The 20356-nt window shown below is 38.5% G+C and overlaps 1 protein-coding gene across 2 annotated transcripts in view; it reads right to left on the bottom strand.

The window, feature by feature from the left end:
- The window catches only part of ari-1 (E3 ubiquitin-protein ligase ariadne-1), a 199584-nt gene that overhangs the window by 43849 nt on the left and 135379 nt on the right, over nucleotides 1-20356 (bottom strand). For both annotated transcript variants that reach the window (XM_067137091.2, XM_067137092.2), the window contains exon 8: nucleotides 4372-4485. In XM_067137091.2, coding sequence (XP_066993192.1) covers nucleotides 4372-4485 — 114 coding nt within the window. The remainder of the gene's footprint in view (nucleotides 1-4371; nucleotides 4486-20356) is intronic.

Raw genomic sequence — 20356 nt, 5'->3', positions numbered from 1 at the left:
TATTCTTGACAGCAGAATGGCAAGTGGATCACGTGATGTATTTTCAGCAGGTATTGATGACGATAAATTAATGGAATATTTGGAACAATGCGAAGTGAACGCGGATGATTTATCGGATAGCGGTAGTGAATTTAGTTCAGAGAGTAGTGATGAAATAATACCAGACACGCCCCCGGGATCACCACAGCTAAAGAAGAGGCGTTTATTTGTTTCTAATGGCAGTAAAGCTACTGTGAATACTGTTGTTGATGAAACTAGTGATGATGATGATGATGATGATGATGATGATGTCTCTGGAGAACATTTTGTGGAAATTTCTCCCAAAGAACCTGACAACGTTCCTCAGCCTGCTGTTTCGTTCATGGAACTTCCTGGACCTAAACATGCCCCTCCGCCTGATTCTCCGCCCATATCATACTTCAATTTATTTTTCACGTTTTCTCTGCTAAACCTTATAGTCACAGAGACCAATCGCTACGCTGACCTACTCCTTACTTGTAATGAACTGTCACTTTATTCCCGCTCTCGATGTTGGAGACGCACTACAATTGATGAAATAACGGCGTTCATAGCTGTCATCATGAATATGGGACTGATAAGAAAACCTACCATTGTTTCGTACGGGAGTACTGTAGACCATTTCATTACCCCTTGGTTTGGTGAAATGTTCTCAAGGAATAGGTTTCAGCTTATTTTGAAATTTTTTCATTTAGTTGACAACAGTAAGCTTTCTCCTCCTGGCTCTCCAAACTATGATCCCTGTGCTCGATTCCAGCCTCTTGTAGATCATGCTAATAGGCTATTTAGACATCATTATACTCCTCATCAGCAACTTTCCATAGACGAAAGTTTAGTTGGAACTAAATGCCATACACAACTACTCCAATACATGCCGAATAAGCACCATCACAAGTGGGGGATAAAATTTTGGACATTGTACAGCTCTTCATAAGTGCCCTAAATAAACAAAATATATTTGAAGTTCTACTTGAACAAAAAATAGAGATTTTATATGAGGTTGCGTTATGCTTTTTATTGTTCCTATTAGTGTTAGTGATAAGTGATTAGTGTTAGTGATAAGTGATTAGTGTTAGTGTAAATAACCTTAAGTGCTTCAACAGTGGTCTCAAACTTTGAACAACATTATATAGCGGTGACGGGTCTTCTTCTCAAAAATGTTCGGTAAGTAAATTTATTTTGTCATTTTCCTTCTTTTTTACTAGTGACATAGTAAATTTGTGTTTGCAGTTTTTGTTTTTCCTTTTCTCGTTCAGAGCAATTATTCTGTTCATAAATTAATTCTGTATCATTACGTAAATGCCGGTCCCCACGGGTCAAGTGTACTGTGCCTGCCTCTCACTCGGAGGTCATGGGTTCGATTCCCGGACAGGTGAGCGATTTTTACCTGGGTCTGAGTGTTGGTTCGAGGTCCACTCAAACTAAGTGACCCTAAGTGATGACAATCGAGGAGAGATCTTAGGCTAAGGGAGCTACCTTGGTCTAGAAAACCATGAATAATGAACGAGAGAATTCGTCCCACTGACCATGCGTCACCTCGTAAACTGCAGGTCTTCGGACTGAGCAGCGCTCGCTTAGTAGACCAAGGCCCATCAGGGCTTTAGTGCCATAGATGTTTTAATTACGCATATTGTATTGTATTGTAAGATGTTTTTAAAAATAGATACTGAAACAGAAAACTAGAAAAGGGGATTTCCGATAAAATAAAAACTATAATCTCAACTATTATATTTTACTTTTTAATAACTCAGAACTATTTTTATACAATCTACACCACATATATAAAATTTATCTTAAGTGTTTGCCATACATCGATATATACATGAATTTTATCGGTGAGTAAAATTGTCTTATTTTCATTAGGGACATACGTTTGAATTTTAATTTTTATATTTTTATTTTTCGCGTTCAAAATAATTATTTTATAGAATTATATTTAGAAATAAATTCTACATTTAGACGTATATTCTTTTGTATCGTAGATGATATTTTCAAAGTAGATATTGAGAAAGAAAGTGCAAAAATGTTTTTCTCTTCCTAAAAGTAAACGTTTTCGACAACCATAATATCAACAATAATACTTTTTAATTATTTATATCACTCTAAATCAGTTGTTTATTTTATGTAGTCGACGTATAGAAAATTTCTTGCCGGTATTTGGCATACACCGGTAGATATACGCGAATGTTAAAATGCACGTAATTCTACTAAAAACGGCCTGGCACTTTACAGTAGTAGAGTGCAGGCGGAGCTCTGGCATCTTCCAGCTGCTAGTGAGCGGCCGATCAGATCGGCTCCTGGCTCCAAGAGGGTTAAACTTCAAGACAAGTTTCGTTCTTTTTTGTGTACATATTGTATGAAAATCTCCAAGCAATAAACTTTTATGTTGTGCCTTGTATATCAAGTTCTTTGTATACAACAGTTCAGACGTATCCTAATTACAGTAGGTTGCACAAATAGAAATGAAAATTCCAATGAGGCCTAAAGTTAGATATTCGCAAGAACTACCGGTACTCAAGGATTACCAACAAAGTTAAACACATGGATTATTATTAATACTACTTTATCCTACTATGCTGTAATAGAAATGAAACCTGCCGTTTGCACAAAAATACACACAAATATAACAGGCAAGGTACTATCTAATATACCGTATCTACACTACAATTTTCAACTGAAATGTGGTTATGCGATTATTACAGATGGTGGATTACTATTTTCCCTACTCTGTGGGATGGAGAATAAAAGTGTCCTTAAATGCTGAAAAATATGAAGTTGTTTACAATAATTTCTCAAAAGAATTTCTGTCTAAACTACGCCAGAGACTTGAATTGCAATTATTGGGATGTAGGAACTTTTTTATTAGCTAACCGCTCATACATACTGAAAGATCGCGGGTGTGAAATATAAATTACGGATACTTTAACTGCCTACTCAGAACTACAAATGATCGGAATACAAGAATCAGCTGATTTTTATTTATATTTTCTTGATACACTACACCCGTCGGTAGCCAAAATGCCAATATTTGAATACGAAGAGCGACAATAATCAATAACAATACGACTGTTAAAAAATTCACCAGTGAAATACTGTATATTCTGTTGAAATCCTTTCTGTAAACTAAATTTACAACAGTATCATGTTATTTAAAGAAGTTATTACCATCGTGATAGGTAGGACCGTTGAACTGCTATTTGAAATACCCTGTCAAATGCCTGCACTAATAGACTATAACCGCTGCCGAACTTATGACTCTCTTTAATATCCTGTCTTTGTAAGTATTTTATCAACAAACCTACTGATATTTTATGAATAATATTAAAAGGAAAGAGGTATTTCTTCTTTCACGCAGTCCTAAATTACAGGTTGTAATCTAGTGAACGCCTATGGAACTACTCAGTGTGAAAATTGTAAATAAATACCACTAATCGCAAATTACTACAAACACTAAACAATATTTGTGGAACTAAATGTATCACACAAGCACAAAATTGGCTCTTGGAACAGCCAACCACTCGCTAGCGCATCCGCCTCACGTATCTTGAAACTTTTATTGGTCCCCGCCTCACATATGTTGAAACTTTTATTGGCCCCAGTGCAAATGTTTTCGCACCTTTTAATACAACGTTATTTCACAAGCCCCAGAGGAAAAGGTTTTCATATTTGTTTTTTCATGTTTTTAAAATCTTTTAATACTCTCTTCTCATCTTCAGATATGGCAGATACAGCTTTCGCTGTATCCATACTTACATGACATAAAATGCAGGCATATCAAAAAAAGAAAAATACATAAAATGCAGGCATATCGAAAAAAAAAAATCAAGTGTTTCCATATCCCTGCTGGGTAATTTAAGTTTTCTTGTTTAAAATACCATCACATTCTCTTCCCTTGTCCCCTGCAGAAACAGCTGACCAAGGTTTTACTGTACTCCAAAAATAACTGGCAATGAACAATGAGAATGTACAGAAATCAAGTTATCATAGTCCACTATTCCCACATCATAATATTGTTAAGACTGTTTACCCATGATCAGAATGCCACCTCACATCCAAGACACTATTCACAGCGATGAACCGAATATAACATTCAAATATGATAAGGATGTTTTGTAACAAGCATCCAGTTGTAATGGGAAATTATTTTCGAAGGTGCCACTGGAACCATACTACCGCTGTTGAGGAGATTTATCCAATTAATTCGATAACCTAGAAATTATTTATGTTGTATTTTGATGTCAAGTGAGGTTCAAATCGAATAACCAATTTAATTTCATATCAGTAATACACATATTAATGTACACCTAACTGATGAAAATAATTTCTAGTCATGCAATATGTGCTGGGTCTTACCTCAAATATAACGGACTGGTTATTTTTACGCAAATAATAAGCAAATACGTATGTGTACATCAATGTCTGTCGGCACTGACAAAGAATATCCACAGCTTTCTTCAGGAACTGAACCTGAAAACAAGAAAAATATCAATGCACCAGCTGATCTACTACCAAAACTGAAATTACCGTATTTATTCGCATATTAGACCCCTACCCCTCACATTGACAGCCAAGAAAAGTAAGGGGAGGTCCAATATGCGATAACCTCAAATTTTGTGCAGTGAACACATGACTTCTAGGCTATTAAGAGCTATCAAGTGTACATGTTAACATTCAACACTATTCTTTAACAAACTTACGAGTGTTATAAGAGTTTTACTGGCTATTTTTGTTGGCAGTATTTCTAAATTTAAAAAGAATAATGGTGAACACATGACTTTTAGGCCTACATATAAAGTAAATATAGTCAGTTTTTACTCTTATATCATGCCATTCGCTTCATTCATTAACTCCTCTGATGAGGATAACGTCAGGAAGGACATGCGGTCGTAAAAACTCGCTATGAAGATTCGTCTCACTTCATACTCGGCCCCGTAGAGAAAAGGGATAAGGGTATCATATTATTCAATATTAATACAAAAGAACGTAATGGCAGTCATTTGTGTCTGTCAGTTAAGCTGTAGGTCTACCAAACAGTAAACCTAATCATTGCCTTCATTTGAATTATCGTCGTGTGCAGCCAACTTCCCTGCTACTGGCGTGTCATAATTCCAAATGACATCATCTTCACGGCAACCTTGAGTATTCGAGATCCCGTCTTTTAGCAACTCAAAAAATAGTTTTGTTCCCAACTATAGAGCCCACATGGTGAGAATCTATTCGCAAATGGTTTATGGAGAGGGTCTTCGTTATTCCTATTTGGTGTACATCTAGCAGAAGCCACCCATTCTGAATAAGGCCGCGCTGTAAAGAGCGGGCCAACCCACCAGCTGACAACTAACGTATGTTATGAGTTGTACTTGCGAATGTAATACATAGCGACTGGAAGCATTCTTTGGATAAATGCAGCTATTGAAAGCCAGACCTTTATTTCTAAGTATATTTCATGTTTGTTCTCGACATTTATCACAACAGGATTTTCTTTTTTTTTTTTTTGCTAGGGACTTTACATCGCACCGACACAGATAGGTCTTTTGGCGACGATGGGATAGGAAAGGCCTAGCAGTTGGAAGGAAGCGGCCGTGGCCTTAATTAAGGTACAGCCCCAGCATTTGCCTGGTGTGAAAATGGGAAACCACGGAAAACCATTTTCAGGGCTGCCAATAGTGGGATTCGAACCTCTTATCTCCCGGATGCAAGCTCACAGCCGCGCGCCTCTACGCGCACGGCCAACTCGCCCGGTACAACAGGATTTACCTAAACAGCTATAATTGAGATAAGAGAGACTGCATTGTTTAGGTTAGGTATGCTACTAAGTGCCTGGCTAGTGTCGAAGTTCCACTACAGGTGTGATGGTACAGAGTTTTATTATCATAATGTTTAATTTCACAAATTCGTTGCCTCCATATTATTTTATTAACGCATAGTATGTTCTGTTTGGTGTCCCCAAAAATTGTAGTAGTTAGTGGGCACGTAAAAGCAATGCCATCAATATTGTTATTTAGGTACGTAGGCGAGTAAAACAATTGTTATGATTGGATTGTCTTTATCTCATGCTATATTAATAGCAACAATCGTGGATATTTCTTAACTAAAGTAAATTAGTTTCCTCATCCCGAGGTGGTGCAGCCCCCAATGTGCCATTCTTAAATCTCTGGCAACATGGTACCAGGAATTGAACTGAGGCATTTGAGAATTGCAGCTAACTGTGGTAACTATTATGCTGGCGGACATTCTACAAAAAACAGACACACAGCATAACTGATGCATGCTTTAATTGCGTAAGTCGGACACTAAGCTATTCACCTATTTGTACAAAGTCATCAGAGCTGTAGTAGGCCTATGCTACGGAGGAGACATTTCTTAACAATGAAAGACATGTACCACATGAATTTAATACGTTTTCATTGCGCGGCTTGTACGGACAAAACTATTCACAAATTTGTGTGATGTCATTGGAGCTGCATTAAGGCTTGAACCCGCTTTGAAGCGTAATCGTTCTTCTCTGACAAATTATTTTGGGGGGGGGGGGTGTCTTGTACACAAGATTTTTATTTTTTCATTTTCTTTGTCCCAAAAAGCCATGGGGGGAAGGTCTAATACACGAGTAAATACGGTACGTAAGAACGCAATACACCTCAAGATATGGCAGAGCGCATCACTGATTTAAGAGGTTAGTTTATATTTTCTCGCGTCTGGTTAAAATTCAGAGAGGCTATTTCCATGTAAATTTATAGCGAGATGTTATCAATTCTCTACTGGCACTTGGAATATGTTTTCATGATAGATATAGTATGGTCAAGTTAGGTTAGGTGATGCTGTTTGAACAAGAAAACTGAAACATTTGCCACAAAATGCGGTCGATCATTGAACAGTATAGTTTTCTCGCTATGTACACTTGCAAACTCTCTTTCCTACATTCAAAAGCGATGTCGGAGTTGGTTAATAAAACCAGTTGACTGCTGTTCTCTAAAAGGAAATTCAAAATTTCGTAATAAATGAGTAAATGACGTGCCCGATAGCAGTTGTTAACTCATTAGAAATAAAGGCTGAAGCAAATGATCGCTTAATTTTAATGTTCACATATACTGAAATTAAGTAAGAATGTGATTCACCTCAAGATATGACAGAGTACAAAACTGATTTCAGAGGAGTATTTTTCTCGTGTCTAGTTAAATTTCGGTATATTCCCATGTAAATTCATAGCAAGGTGGTTATAATTTCTCTACGTGCGCTTGAAATATGTTTTCATGATAGGTTAGGTAACGCTGTTTGAAGAATACAACTAACATTCGCCACAGAGGTCTCTGGAGTGGTGTTATAATTTTTACAGAATTAAATTAACCATACACTCTTTCATGTAGTATCAGATTTCGAAAAATAACAAACAAGTAAGCCGTAGTGTAGATATCATCTGCGAAAACACAAGTTTTGAACAAACTGATTGCCGTTTTATACCAATATTAATGTGTATGGGTCTTCCCCCTTTTACGAAAAATCAGTAAGTAAACAAGTAAATTTTTTGCTGTTATGAATTCTCACTATAATGGACTTCTACTGTACTTAGAAGTAAGTTAGAGCAACAATTCACTGATGCACAGTAAGTAAGATATTTAGAAGGAAAAGAAAAGGTAAAATGAGCAAGAAAAATAAATGGAAGGCATGTTCTAATAAGGGGTAACAAACATCTATCAAAAACACAAAACACTGGGCGAGTTAGCCGTGCGGTTAGGAGCATGCAGCTGTGAGCTCGCATCCGGGAGATAGTGGGTTCGAACCCCACTGTCGGCAGCCCTGAAGATGGTTTTCCGTGGTTGCCCTTTCTCACACCAGGCAATGCTGGGACTGTACCTTAATTAAGATCACGGCCGCTTCCTTCCCATTCCTAAGCCTTTCCTGTCCCATTGTCACCATAAGACCTATCTGTGTCTGTGCGACGTAAAGCAACTAAAAAAAATCGAAGTATTTCAGGTTAGCTGTGGCGTTATATTTCGGCAAAACTTTTTAAATATTATTATTAACAAAAATGCACACAATGTGCAAAATACAACACTATATTACATTACTCTAGTCCTAGTTTTGTTACATTTGTCTTTTACTGCAGATATTTTCATGATATCTTTCACAGTATTCATTGCAGAATTCACACACAATTTTCATTTGAGTGATGAAATCTCTTATTTTGACAGAACTTGTGATGAAAACTGTGTGTTGCATATTGCATTATGTGTCAGAGCTCGTAATTTGCTTGTTTCCAATCATCCGCCATTATGGCGTCTGTTAAATAAAAGTCGCACCAAATATAGCTATGTTTTTCTATGAGAATTTGGAATGTGTTCTCATAGACCTTAGTGGCAGGTGTATCTGCATTCTGATGTCTTCTATAAAGAAAGTTTATTTTAGTAAGACATAGGTCAGTCTTGATGGTGCTCTCTTCCCAATACCTAAGATCTGTTTCATATAACGTTATCAGGTCGTTAATTTTAAGTTTATCCCAGATTATATGGATCCCATTAAGTTCCTATTGGTGCTATAGCTGTTTCAAATAGTATCACTGCTGTTTTTGTTGAAAGTTTCTGTGGTTGTTGAATGTTGTAAATTGCTTTTACTGCTGATGTTCTTTCTTTGATATGATTGTTAAAAGATGTCAATGTTGTTTGAAGAGTAACTCTGAGATTGAATTTTGGTACTACAGTGGAACCTCGATTTTTGGAGGGACCATTAAAAAAAGGAAGTAAACACGGGAAAACGGAAAATCCTGGAATGAATAAACCATCAACAATTTGGCTAAACATCACAAAAATGAAATATGTATACTTATAATCTTACAAACACCCCTAATCCAAACCAAACTACAGCCCCGAAGGGCCTTCTGCCTACCAAGCGACCGCTGCTCGGTCCGAAGGCCTCCAGATTACGAGGTGATGCATGGTCAGTGTGACGAATCCTCTCGGCTGTTATTCCTGGCTCTCTAGACCGGGGTCGCCATCTCACCATTAAATAGCGCCTTAATTAAAGGTAATCGTGTTAATGAGTGAACCTGGAACCAGCCCTCATATCCAAGTAAAAATGCCTGACCTGGCCAGGAATCGAACCCGGGCCCTCCGGGTGAGAGGCAGGCAAGTTAGACCGCGGGGCCGGTTTCAAACATTAATTACCGGTACGCGACTTAAAAATCTTGAAACTTTACATTCAGATTTACCGGGAAAACTTTGTCACTTTCCTCTGAAAACTTATATCGATTCAGCAAATTTCATCAGCCGAACTCTTCAAAAACCTAATACCCGTAACGCCAAGACAAACAACAATTGACCACAAGTAGTTTTTAATTCTCTAATCTAATAAAGTAAAACACATTAGATACAAAAGCGCCCAACATGATGGCGAAATGCCTTTTTTTAAATCATCCATTGTAATTTGGTCACCAGTATACTGTTCATAGTCAGTTTGTGGAAATCTTGTATCGCGTAAATTAGGTCTACATTGACTTTTAAAGGTTATGTTGAACACGAGAATATGGTTTCAAATGTAATTATCGATCCTCAAGTTCTTGAATGCATTATTAGGCCCTATATTCAATTCTGCTCGTCACCAACCACAATCAAATTGGAAAGAGGAAAAATATCATTAACACTTCTGAAATTACGGTTAATCATGACCTTGACTCAGCTGGAAAGTGCGCTCGCTGTACAGGTCGGTACGACTATGAAATAATACTAAGTTTTTAAATGTAACGTGCGGGGAAAAAAAAACAAAAAAAAAACGAGTGCAGCTTTTGTAACATTTTAACACAAAATATGAAATTTCCAGTCTTATTTTAGGACCAAAACAGTAATGGGCAATCCCAAAACCTCCCATGACTATGTACAGTATGTAAGGTGTAACATCTGTTCTGGTCTCGATAACATAATCGTACTGGTATACGATAATATTCGAGTACTAAATTTGTGTTACTTAAGAAGGAGCAGTTTCGATTTCTACCCGAAAGCCCAGTGACTATACAGTGTCCTGAAGGAAGTGCCGAAAACCTATTTGGCGATAAACTCGAAAAAGTAAAAAATAAAATAAACGTGTACCAGTAACCCTGGGCATAATGTAGATGTTTTGCATGTACAAACATTTGACGAAACTCGTTCCGTCTTCAAGTAGAGCTGCCGAAATGCGCTCTGTCTTCTTCCAATTGTTGCGGACACACTCTGCTTTATGATTTCCGAGGATTCTCTAAACAATACCATCCGAATGCGATGCTAAGATGGTCCCTTATGCAAGTTCACCACCGATCGCTTTTCCAGTATGGTACAGTACTTCCTCAAATTACCGCAACAATGGGACGTTAACACCAAGATCCGTAAGTATGCCGTAGCCATCCTTTTGTGACATAAAATTTATTGAAAAACATGTGATCGAGGAATTAGCATTGACGGGACTGAAATTTCTGGACGGTTGATCCGGAAACGGTTTCTTCGAGGAACGGATAATGCGGGATTTTTACAACGTGATTTAATTAGGATGCTCACGGGACTACGTAATTTGAACTAATAATACGGGAAAACATAGTTTCCGGAAACAGATAATCAAGGTTCTACTGTACTTCTAGAAGTTTATTTTGAAGGATCAATGTATCTCCTAGAAGTTTATTTTGAAGGGTCAATGTATCTTTTGGAGAGAGCTTACCACCTCTTCTGAAAGTCATTTGTTCAGTTTTGCCATGATTTGTTAGTAATTTTCTAGAGCCCATGAAGTGAGTCTGTTTACTACCTTGTGGAGCTCTTCTCTGTCTTCTGAACCTATTACCATATCATCTGCATAGAGTAGAAGTATTGCTGAACTGTCCTTAATGACATTTTTATTTTCTGCTTTCATGATATGAGCAGTAAAAGAATAATTGGATCTCCTTGTAGAACACCATTATTCCAGGTGTTAGAAAGGAATAAGTTTAGAAACACAGTGAAGAATTTGGGAGATGTTCAAGCTGCAGGAAGAACTAAGAAGACCGGAAGAGCCTGGACAGATGAACATCGGAAGCAGGCCAGCGAACGCATGAAGGAGTATTGGACAGAGATAAAACTCCGCACGAAGAGAAAGAAATGAAGTTGTAGAGTGAACCTTAGTGGTCCATTCGCTTGTGTTAAAAAAAAAAAAAAAAATATATATATATGCCAACTGGATTAACACTTTCAACACTATGCCCGTACGGGATACGGGCGCGCTGCTTTCCTGCTTCTGGACGGCGCCCGTATGTGATGCGGGCGTGATTTTCTCGTGTATTTATATCCAGCTGCACGTATCACGTAGGGTTCCCGTCCCTTGGTTGGAGGTAATAGTTCATCTCGTGACCACTAGAATGCAGCAGTTATCAGGAATTTCGAACTGAAACGATAAACATGGTATTTTCTCCTTGCCGTAACCTCTACCGAAGCACTCTGTGTGCAGTGTGCTGCGCGCGCCAAATCTGCCACGCTGTCAGCTGTGTTACTGTGTAAACATGTCTTCACGCCGGCTCAATGATAGTGATATTTTGGATATTTTATCGGGAGAAGCGGGTTCAGAGATGGATGAAAGTGATGACGACCCTGCTTACGAACCAGATAACGTATCAAGCGATAGTTCAGGTAAGATTTTTATTTATTACGCCACTTTGGAACGTAAGTGTTTAGCTGTATTATTTTACTCCGAATACAAACGATAGAAATACTTCGCCTACAGAAATTTGGGTTTATTTTTTTCGTTTAGATGAAGAGACGCAGGCAGATGATTCACCTGTGCCGGGAACATCTGCTGGATCATCTGAACCTGATGTTGAATGGTCAGAAACAGATGACCAGCCACAGCTACCTGTCTTCCAGTCGGCATCTGGTTCTACTCAGTTTATGGTGGGGAGTGATGAAATGGATTGTTTCAGTAATTTTTTTAGTGACGATGTGATCAAAAATATAAAAACAGAAACTAACAGATATGCAGGTACGACAATTGCGGCAATGAAACGACAGGGCAAACTGAAGGAAAATTCCATGTGGCACCGGTGGTCTGCAGTAAAACTTCACGAAATTTATTGGTTTTTTGCAACAATTTTGCATATGTGTGTGGTGAAGCTACCCAAACTTAGTGATTATTGGTCTACTGATCCCTTTTATCAGACAGGATTTGCCAGTCGATTGTTGAGTCGTGATACATTTTCCGGAATTTTATTTATGTTGCACCTAAATGACAATGCCACCTTCATCAAGAAGGGGGAACCTAATCATGACCCACTACATAAACTCAGGCCTTTCTTTGACTTTTTTGTGCACAAATGCATTGCCAGTTTTCAGCCGTATGAGAACCTAACAATAGATGAGGCTATATGACCCTTCCGTGGTCGAGTAGGGTTTAGGGTTTATATGAAGAATAAGCCCAATAAGTACGGTATGAAAATGTATGTACTTTGCGATGCAGCAACAGGCTACGTACTGAATTGTGAAATATATACGGGATCCGCAGGGAACGTTGACAACAGCATTCAGGCTCTTGTAGATAGATTATGCTCACCGTTTTTCAGTAAGGGCCACTGTATTTATATGGACAGGTACTATACTAGCCCCTCCCTACTGAATATGCTGTGGCAAAAGAAAACCCTGGCTGTTGGAACTGTCATGAAAAACAGGAAGGGTTTACCACCAACGTTCAAGACAAAGAAATTGAAGAAGGACGAGATGATATTTTTGAGGAAAGGGCACCTTCTTGCTGTGAAGTGGAAGAGCAAGCGGGATGTTTTATGCCTTTCAACAAAACATAAGGCTTCCACTACACTTGTTTCTGGTAGATCGAAAGGTGGTGTCGTACAGAAACTAAAGCCCGACGTAGTCATCGATTACAAGATAAATAAAACTGGTGTTGATAGAGCTGATCAACTGAACAGTTATTACCTATTTGCACGGAAGACAATGAAATGCTGGAAAAAGCTCTTCTTCCATTTGTTCCTTATGTCTGTTGTGAATGGTTTCATTCTATATAAAGAGATCTCAAAATCAAAGATATCTCTTGTGGATTACATGAGAATGATCAGTTCGCGGTTAGCAGCTAAAGGAGGAGACATCTCAAGGCTGGAACCTACTCCCTCCCCCAGTGTTGATAGGACTTTTGCTCGCCATTTTCCAGAAAAGGTTCCTCCAACGAACAATGAAGTGAATGCTACTCGTTATTGCAAGGTATGCTCAGACAGGGGCAAGAAGGAAAGTGGTAAGCGCGTCAGAAAAGAGAGTAGATGGTGGTGCAAGGAGTGCAAAGTACGACTGTGTATAGTCCAATGTTTTCAGGACTACCATACGAAAACAAACTATTCCTAAATAGGTAAATATTTTATTCCACTGCATTTGTGTTTATTTGTGGCATAAGTAGTCGCATTAAATGACTATTTTTTATTGTTTGAGCAAGATAATTGGTATAAACTCAATGTAAAAAATATTTTCCATACTATTTTTTCATAAGACTAGTATAATTAAATTACTTCAGATATTCACTTGTTGATTAACATCTTCATTTTGGATGGTTGATACCTTCATTCGGTACAAAAATCAGGCATGCAATATGTTTCATTGTTCCATAATAACGTGTTAAAAATTAGCAAAAAGACCCAGTTCACAGCCAGGATCCATGTTACAATATGGCAGTGTTGAAAGTGTTAAAGCCACATATATATATATTTTTAAAAAAGCGACCTTTCCACCAAATTACATTGCCTTTCTACAATGGAGTCCATCTTCTCATTGTAGAAAAGCTGCTGCCAAAGAGACTCTCTCCAATGAACGCATGGTCGATCGGTGTGCCTTCGCCAAGTTAAATCATAATTGGGATCATGTGACCTTCTCTGATGAGACTATTTTCAGTTCGGCAGTGGTTGAGCCGGTTCATAATTACAGGTCACGAGGAGCCCAATACGCCAAAAGATATGTAGTCGAGTGTTCACGTTGTGGCCATATATATATGTTGTGTTGGGGTAGATATAATTTGATCAGGATGTATGTTATAGTGCGCGAGTCAGTGTTGTTGATATCTGTACTTGTCAGAATCGACTTCAGGGTACTCTGCTATGAAGTGTTGTAGTGCCACTTGCTACTGTGTATGATTGTGTGTTGTGACTTACAGTTACAAAGTAATTTACATAACGAAGTGAACGTGTTCTCGTGTGATATTTATTTCTGTCAAATAAAATCACATTAAGAGAATGATATTCTGAAGAATATTATGGTTCCAAGTGTGAAAGAGTGCTATCCAAATGAAGTAGAACAGTTCGGGCAAGACAACTCCCCCATCCACACAAGTGGTCGTGTTTAGGGCTGATTTACTGAGCAGAGCTTCATTAAACTGCTCAATTGGATCCCTCGAACTCCAAGCTTGAACCCCACTGAACATATGTGGGCAAGGTGGAAACCCCATATAAAGAAACAATGGCCTCACCCTGCCCCGCGTTTGCATGATGCTTTGTGGGGTGTTATGTTGGATGCATGGAAGATCGTCCTCGACGAGGAGTAAGTTAGGAGTCTTGTTGAATCAATGCCATGCAGGCTCTGACAAGTTGTTCAAATCGACACTCTAAGAAGTGCTTCACATTGTTGCCCCCTGGTCCCGCGAAACCTCTCAGGGTAACGATCTATCAGTACCCTGAATTATTTTGAATTGTTTCCTTATTTACATGCTAGATGTCCTTAGCTACCACGGAATATTTAGAGGACTGTTCTAACTTGCGTTTTACTCAATAATAATAATTGTTGTTGTACATTTGTATATATACTTTGACTTGAAACAAGTGTTCTGTTTCCTGGTTTGTTGAAATCTTGAATGGTGAATATGGTAAACTAGTGCTCAGTATTCTACATGTTTATACGATTTATTGGTGATTTTCAACAGTATTTTAGGCAGTATACTGCATATAGTTTGTTACTTTCTTACATACTCAGCCTTTAAGTAATTTTAGAGATTAGTGCAAGTGTAGTATTACGTGTAGTTCAGTACAGTATGGTTATGTTACGTGTACACAAACTGTGCGAAATGGTTAAGCAAAATTCATGTTTAGCTGTTTTAATAATGGAATATCTCGACCGTCAATCGAGTAATGGTGATAAACTTTCATTGGAATCTGAAAGTGAGGATTGTGATGTGCAGAATCCTGCATTGCCAAATAGTAATGCTGCACTAAAGGACTGTATGGAGAGTGTTGTGCAAAACACAAGAGTACTTAGGTCAATGACACATTACTGTATGCCGGGCTGAGTGGCTCAGAGGGTTGATGCGCTGGCCTTCTGACCCCAAACTGGCAGGTTCAATCCTGGCTCAGTCCAACAGTATTTGAAGGTGCTCAAATACGTCAGCTTTGTGTCGGTAGATTTACTGGCGTGGGAAAGAACTCCTGCAGGACAAAATTCCGGCACCTCCACGTCTCCGAAAACCGTAAAAGTAGTTAGTAGCACATAAAGCCAATAACATTATTATTACATTAATGTACATTTTTTAATACATCTTGAGATATAACAAAATAATAATAATAATAATAATAATAATAATAATAATAATAATAATAATAATAATAAATGTGCTATTAGAGGATAACACCAGCATCCTATTTACGTCAACAGTTGGAAAAGATAGTAACTTATCTCAAGTAAACATGATGCCAGTTGATGAGACAATTGTCAGAAGACTTATGGCCGGTTTCTGGTACACCACAGTTACCTGTGAGTTGTCCGCCTCTGTAGCGTAACGGTTAGTGTTATTAGCTGCCGTCCTCGGAGGCCCGGGTTCGATTCCTGGTACTGCCAGAAATTTAAGAATGGCAGGAGGGCTGGTATGTGGTTAGAATGGTACATGCAGCTCACCTCCAATGGGGGTGTGCCTGAAAAGAGCTGCACCACCTCGGGATGAGGATACGAGTTTACTTTACCTGTGAGTTACCTAAATATGCTTGTAACTAACTGCGCTGTTAACTTTAACGAGTTTCCGGAAACTTAAATCCAGATTTATAAGCCCTGGTAATAAACAGTGCAGTTATCGTCATGTTTAGTATCTGTCGTCCTCCAATAGATGTCTCTACGCAAATGATTTTAGGGTTATTTTGGTAATATCTAGTTACTTTTACTAGCAGAAGTTTTCTACAATGAAAAATGGTTAGCAAATATGTACACAGTCATCTCAATCAATCTGATTAACATGTAATAATCTCTCATAATATGAATATACAGCATGTACGATCAAATAATGCAAACATTATATATATTTCCCATTCTTTCTTATTCACAGTACGCAGTCGTCTAAATTTCACCTTGATCGTTGTCGTCAGTAAAATTATAAAAATACACAGCAATTTCCAAACAGATCACTTTTCACTGATCCAGAACACAAGTGTAAACGAAAATATCCATAAATGAAAACGTGCAGCACACTTTGGAACCTATCATTCCGGCACTGAAGTTCTGCACTGATGGGTGCGATATCCATTTGTTCTCGCTGCAACTGTTGCAGATTTTTTTTGTAGATTGCAAACAAACCGAAAACTCCTACTTAAAACATGAATATGCCGTTTTTCTCTTCAAGGATGCTGGATATGTACGGTAAAATTGCTGTTTCTTCACTTTTTCTTCCGTATCTCGACGCCGAGTCTTACGTACAAAATGTTGCTTATTCCCGTTCGTATCTCTCTGGGAACTCGCTCATTTATCATTCTTCCTTGACATGTAATTTCACCTGATCAGATGCCAAACCCTTCAAGAATTCCATTTTTTCCCCGGCTTTCATGGCACAACTTGGACAACATGAAAGCATTACAATCTGCGATCTTCAACAGACAAAAGAAAATAGCCATATCACTCAATTTTTCATCAGTACTGTAGTTCCCTAATGAACTCCCCGAACTGAGAATTTGTAGTTCATAATAACTGCATGTTTTACTTACACTGAGCACGCAACATTCATTGACAAAAATACTCTCGTAACTGCTGACGTGAAGTTCGCTTGAGAATTTCAATCGACCCTAGCGAGCTAACCCCGACCTAGGGTGTGAAGTGTGTTGACACATATAAGAAGATGACATAACCTACAGCTCCCTGCAAGATTTTGAATGAAATCCAGGTGTTTTATGTTTACTGGGAATCTATGAGACCTCACGTCACCGGTTAAAGAATAACAACAACATTAAAAAAGCAATGAAAAATTGATATTTATTATTCAGCAGGCTTATATTAAATGCATACCGGTACCTAAGATATTTATTATTTAATACAAATGTAAATATTCCATAATTTCAGACTGGGTGTTAACTAACTGCTGGTGGGACACATGAAGCAAAGCCTGACGAAAGATCAATAAAATTTGAACCTGATGAAAATCCATTTGATTCGAGTTCTATTTTATTTGCCAATTCATTTTCCGTATTGCAAGATACATCTACATTAGAGGCATCATACTCTGAGAAGACTATAACCTAAAACAGATGACAGGGACAGATGACACCATTTAAGTGGAATCAGTGACTAAAAGCCACTGATAACGTGGAAGTAAATGTACTGACCAAAATAATGTCGACTCCAGCACACCCACGTACGCTAAAACTACAATGAATGACTGTAAATATATTATAACCAGTTCATTATCATGTATTAATGTTTACGAAACTAATATAAGACCTTGTACGAGTGGCGCCTCATAGTGGTATATGTTGGAATCAATTCTAACATAGAGGTAACTACAGCACTAGCTGCAGTTACCAGTCGTTGCGCAGATAATTGTGAAGAAGCCGATAACTGTTGTTTCGGAAACTTGTTTTAAACATATCACCATGTTAAGTCACTGATAACTACGCATCTACAGATAACTGTCATTCCAGAAACCGGCCATTAACTGGCTTACAATTATTGGCTATGTGTGAACACTTAAGTCCAGTTACCTAAGCGATTGCCCTCACAACTGAGCAGGCAATCGATTATCTCCAGAAGTAGAGTGAGGACAACCAACTGGGCCCAGCTGCAACCCCCACCACCCGGAACTCAGTATTGTAAGGACAGTTGGCGCCGTGTGAATGTGAAAGGCCAGTAACTGTATATTTTTTTTTGCCAATTCGCTTGTGTAAACCAAGAGGTGCAGCCGCTTGTGTGGCATTGATAATTTAAATACTTGATAAAATTAACATTAAAGGATTCGGTGTAATTGAGGTCAAAACTTTAATAATAATGTTATTTGTTTTACGTCCCACTAACTACTTTTTAAGGTCTTCGGAGACGCCGAGGTGCTGGAATTTAGTCCCGCAGGAGTTCTTTTACGTGCCAGTAAATCTACCGACACGAGGCTGTCAAAACTTTGTATGACTGAGCAATGAATTCCCAGCACCTAATAACAAATAAATTTAATTCCTCACAGGATACTACAGACGCTGTGCATTCAGCCATTTCTAGTGATCTACTGGCATGGCAATAGGTTCCTCGTGCGAATGGGTTCTCGTTCAACTGGACTGGCCAGCGAGTGTCCCGCAATAATTAGAGGACAACTGTCGCCAACAATTGTCACATCAACTGGCACTGCGTAAACTAGGCATTAGTGCCAAATTACTTGAAAATTTTCTTCATCATCATCATCAACATCAATGTCCCAGTCGCCCGGGTGTGGTTAACAAGCCTCCTCCACTCCTTTCTGTTCTTCCACTTTTCCTGCTCCATTACTTCCGCCATATCCAATCCAGCTTCTCTAATGTCCTTCCAAATCTGATCCATCCACCTTCTTCTCCGTCTTCCAACTGGTCTCTTTCCCTTAACTCCTCTTTCCAATTCCCTTCTTGCTACCTGTTCCTTTCCCCATTCTTTTTACATGTCCAAACCATCTCAGTCTTGCTTTCTGTATGTTCTGTACTAATAGTTCTATATTTAGCTTTTCTCTGATTTTAATATTTTTAATTCTATCTCTTCTTGTCTTTTTAACTGATGTTCTTAAAAATTTCTTAAAAATATATTTTTTTACATTTAAAGCAAGTGGTATACAGGCACAGTTATCTTGCAGGCTGCAGTGTTCGAGAGTGGTTTTATCTTTGTTTCTGTTGAATTTCGTGTCAATAGCTTTATTATAGATTTATTAGATTTGTTTCCATTATTTTTTAAAAATATGCACATTTTGTAATAAAAATTTTTTTTTGCTAGGGGCTTTACGTCGCACCGACACAGATAGGTCTTATGGCGACGATGGGATAGGAAAGGCCTAGGAGTTGGAAGGAAGCGGCCGTGGCCTTAATTAAGGTACAGCCCCAGCATTTGCCTGGTGTGAAAATGGGAAACCACGGAAAACCATCTTCAGGGCTGTGTAATAAAAATGGCTGAACAGAAGTGTACATAGGTCAGTGACACATTAGACACTTTTCATATATCTTCAAAACTAACAAACATGGATTAATAATATTTATTGCGATAATAGAGGATAAAACTAGCATCCTACTTCTGTCAACTGTTGATACAGAAAGCCAGTAACTTTGTACCAAATTACTTCAAAATGTTCATCATCATCACCACCACCACCACCACCACCACAATCATCATCATCATCATCATCATCATCATCATCATCATCATCATCATCATCATCATCATCATCATCATTTCCTGCCGGGTCCGGGTATTTATAGCACTTCTCCATCTTCCTCTTTCCTTCCACCATTCCTCTTCTACGATCTTGTCCCAGTCTTCTTATGCCGCTCTCGAAAACCGAGAATAACGGCCGAGGGGATTCGTGCTGACCACACGACACCTCGTAATCTGCAGGCCTTCGGGTTGAGCAGCGGTCACTTGGTAGGCCAAGGCCCTTCAAGGGCTGTAGTGCCATGGGGTTTGTTTTTGTTATGCCGCTCTCCACCGATTCAATCCACCTTGTTCTAGGTCTTCCTCTTGCTCTCTTGCCCTTGGACTTTGCCTCCAGCATCTGTCTTGGAATTCTATTCTCCTCCATCCTGTTTACATGTCCAAACCATCTTAGTTTATTCTTTTCAACTCCCAACTTCCTTCCTAACATCTTCACTTCTCACTCTGCCTTTCCTTGTCTTTCCTCTCATACTTCTTAGGAATTTCATCTCACTGGCTTGAATTCTACTCTTTTGCCTACTCTCTTATGAACTTGTAAAGGAAACAAAGGAAGCCTATGGATATAAAGAGATGATGATACTGCTTATGCAGCTGAGACCTGGACTTTAACTAGTAGTTGTACAATGCTTGCATTATTTCAAACATCTCTCTTCTGAGTCTCTTTTTAACCATGGGTTCCCAAACCTTCTCTCTAGGGACACTATCATATGCCTTTTCTATATTTATGAAAGTCATGACCAGATCCTTTTCATATT

The sequence above is a fragment of the Anabrus simplex genome, chromosome 1, assembly GCF_040414725.1.
Source record: "Anabrus simplex isolate iqAnaSimp1 chromosome 1, ASM4041472v1, whole genome shotgun sequence".
NCBI lineage: Eukaryota > Metazoa > Arthropoda > Insecta > Orthoptera > Tettigoniidae > Anabrus > Anabrus simplex.
This window is presented reverse-complemented; position numbering and strand designations above follow the sequence as displayed.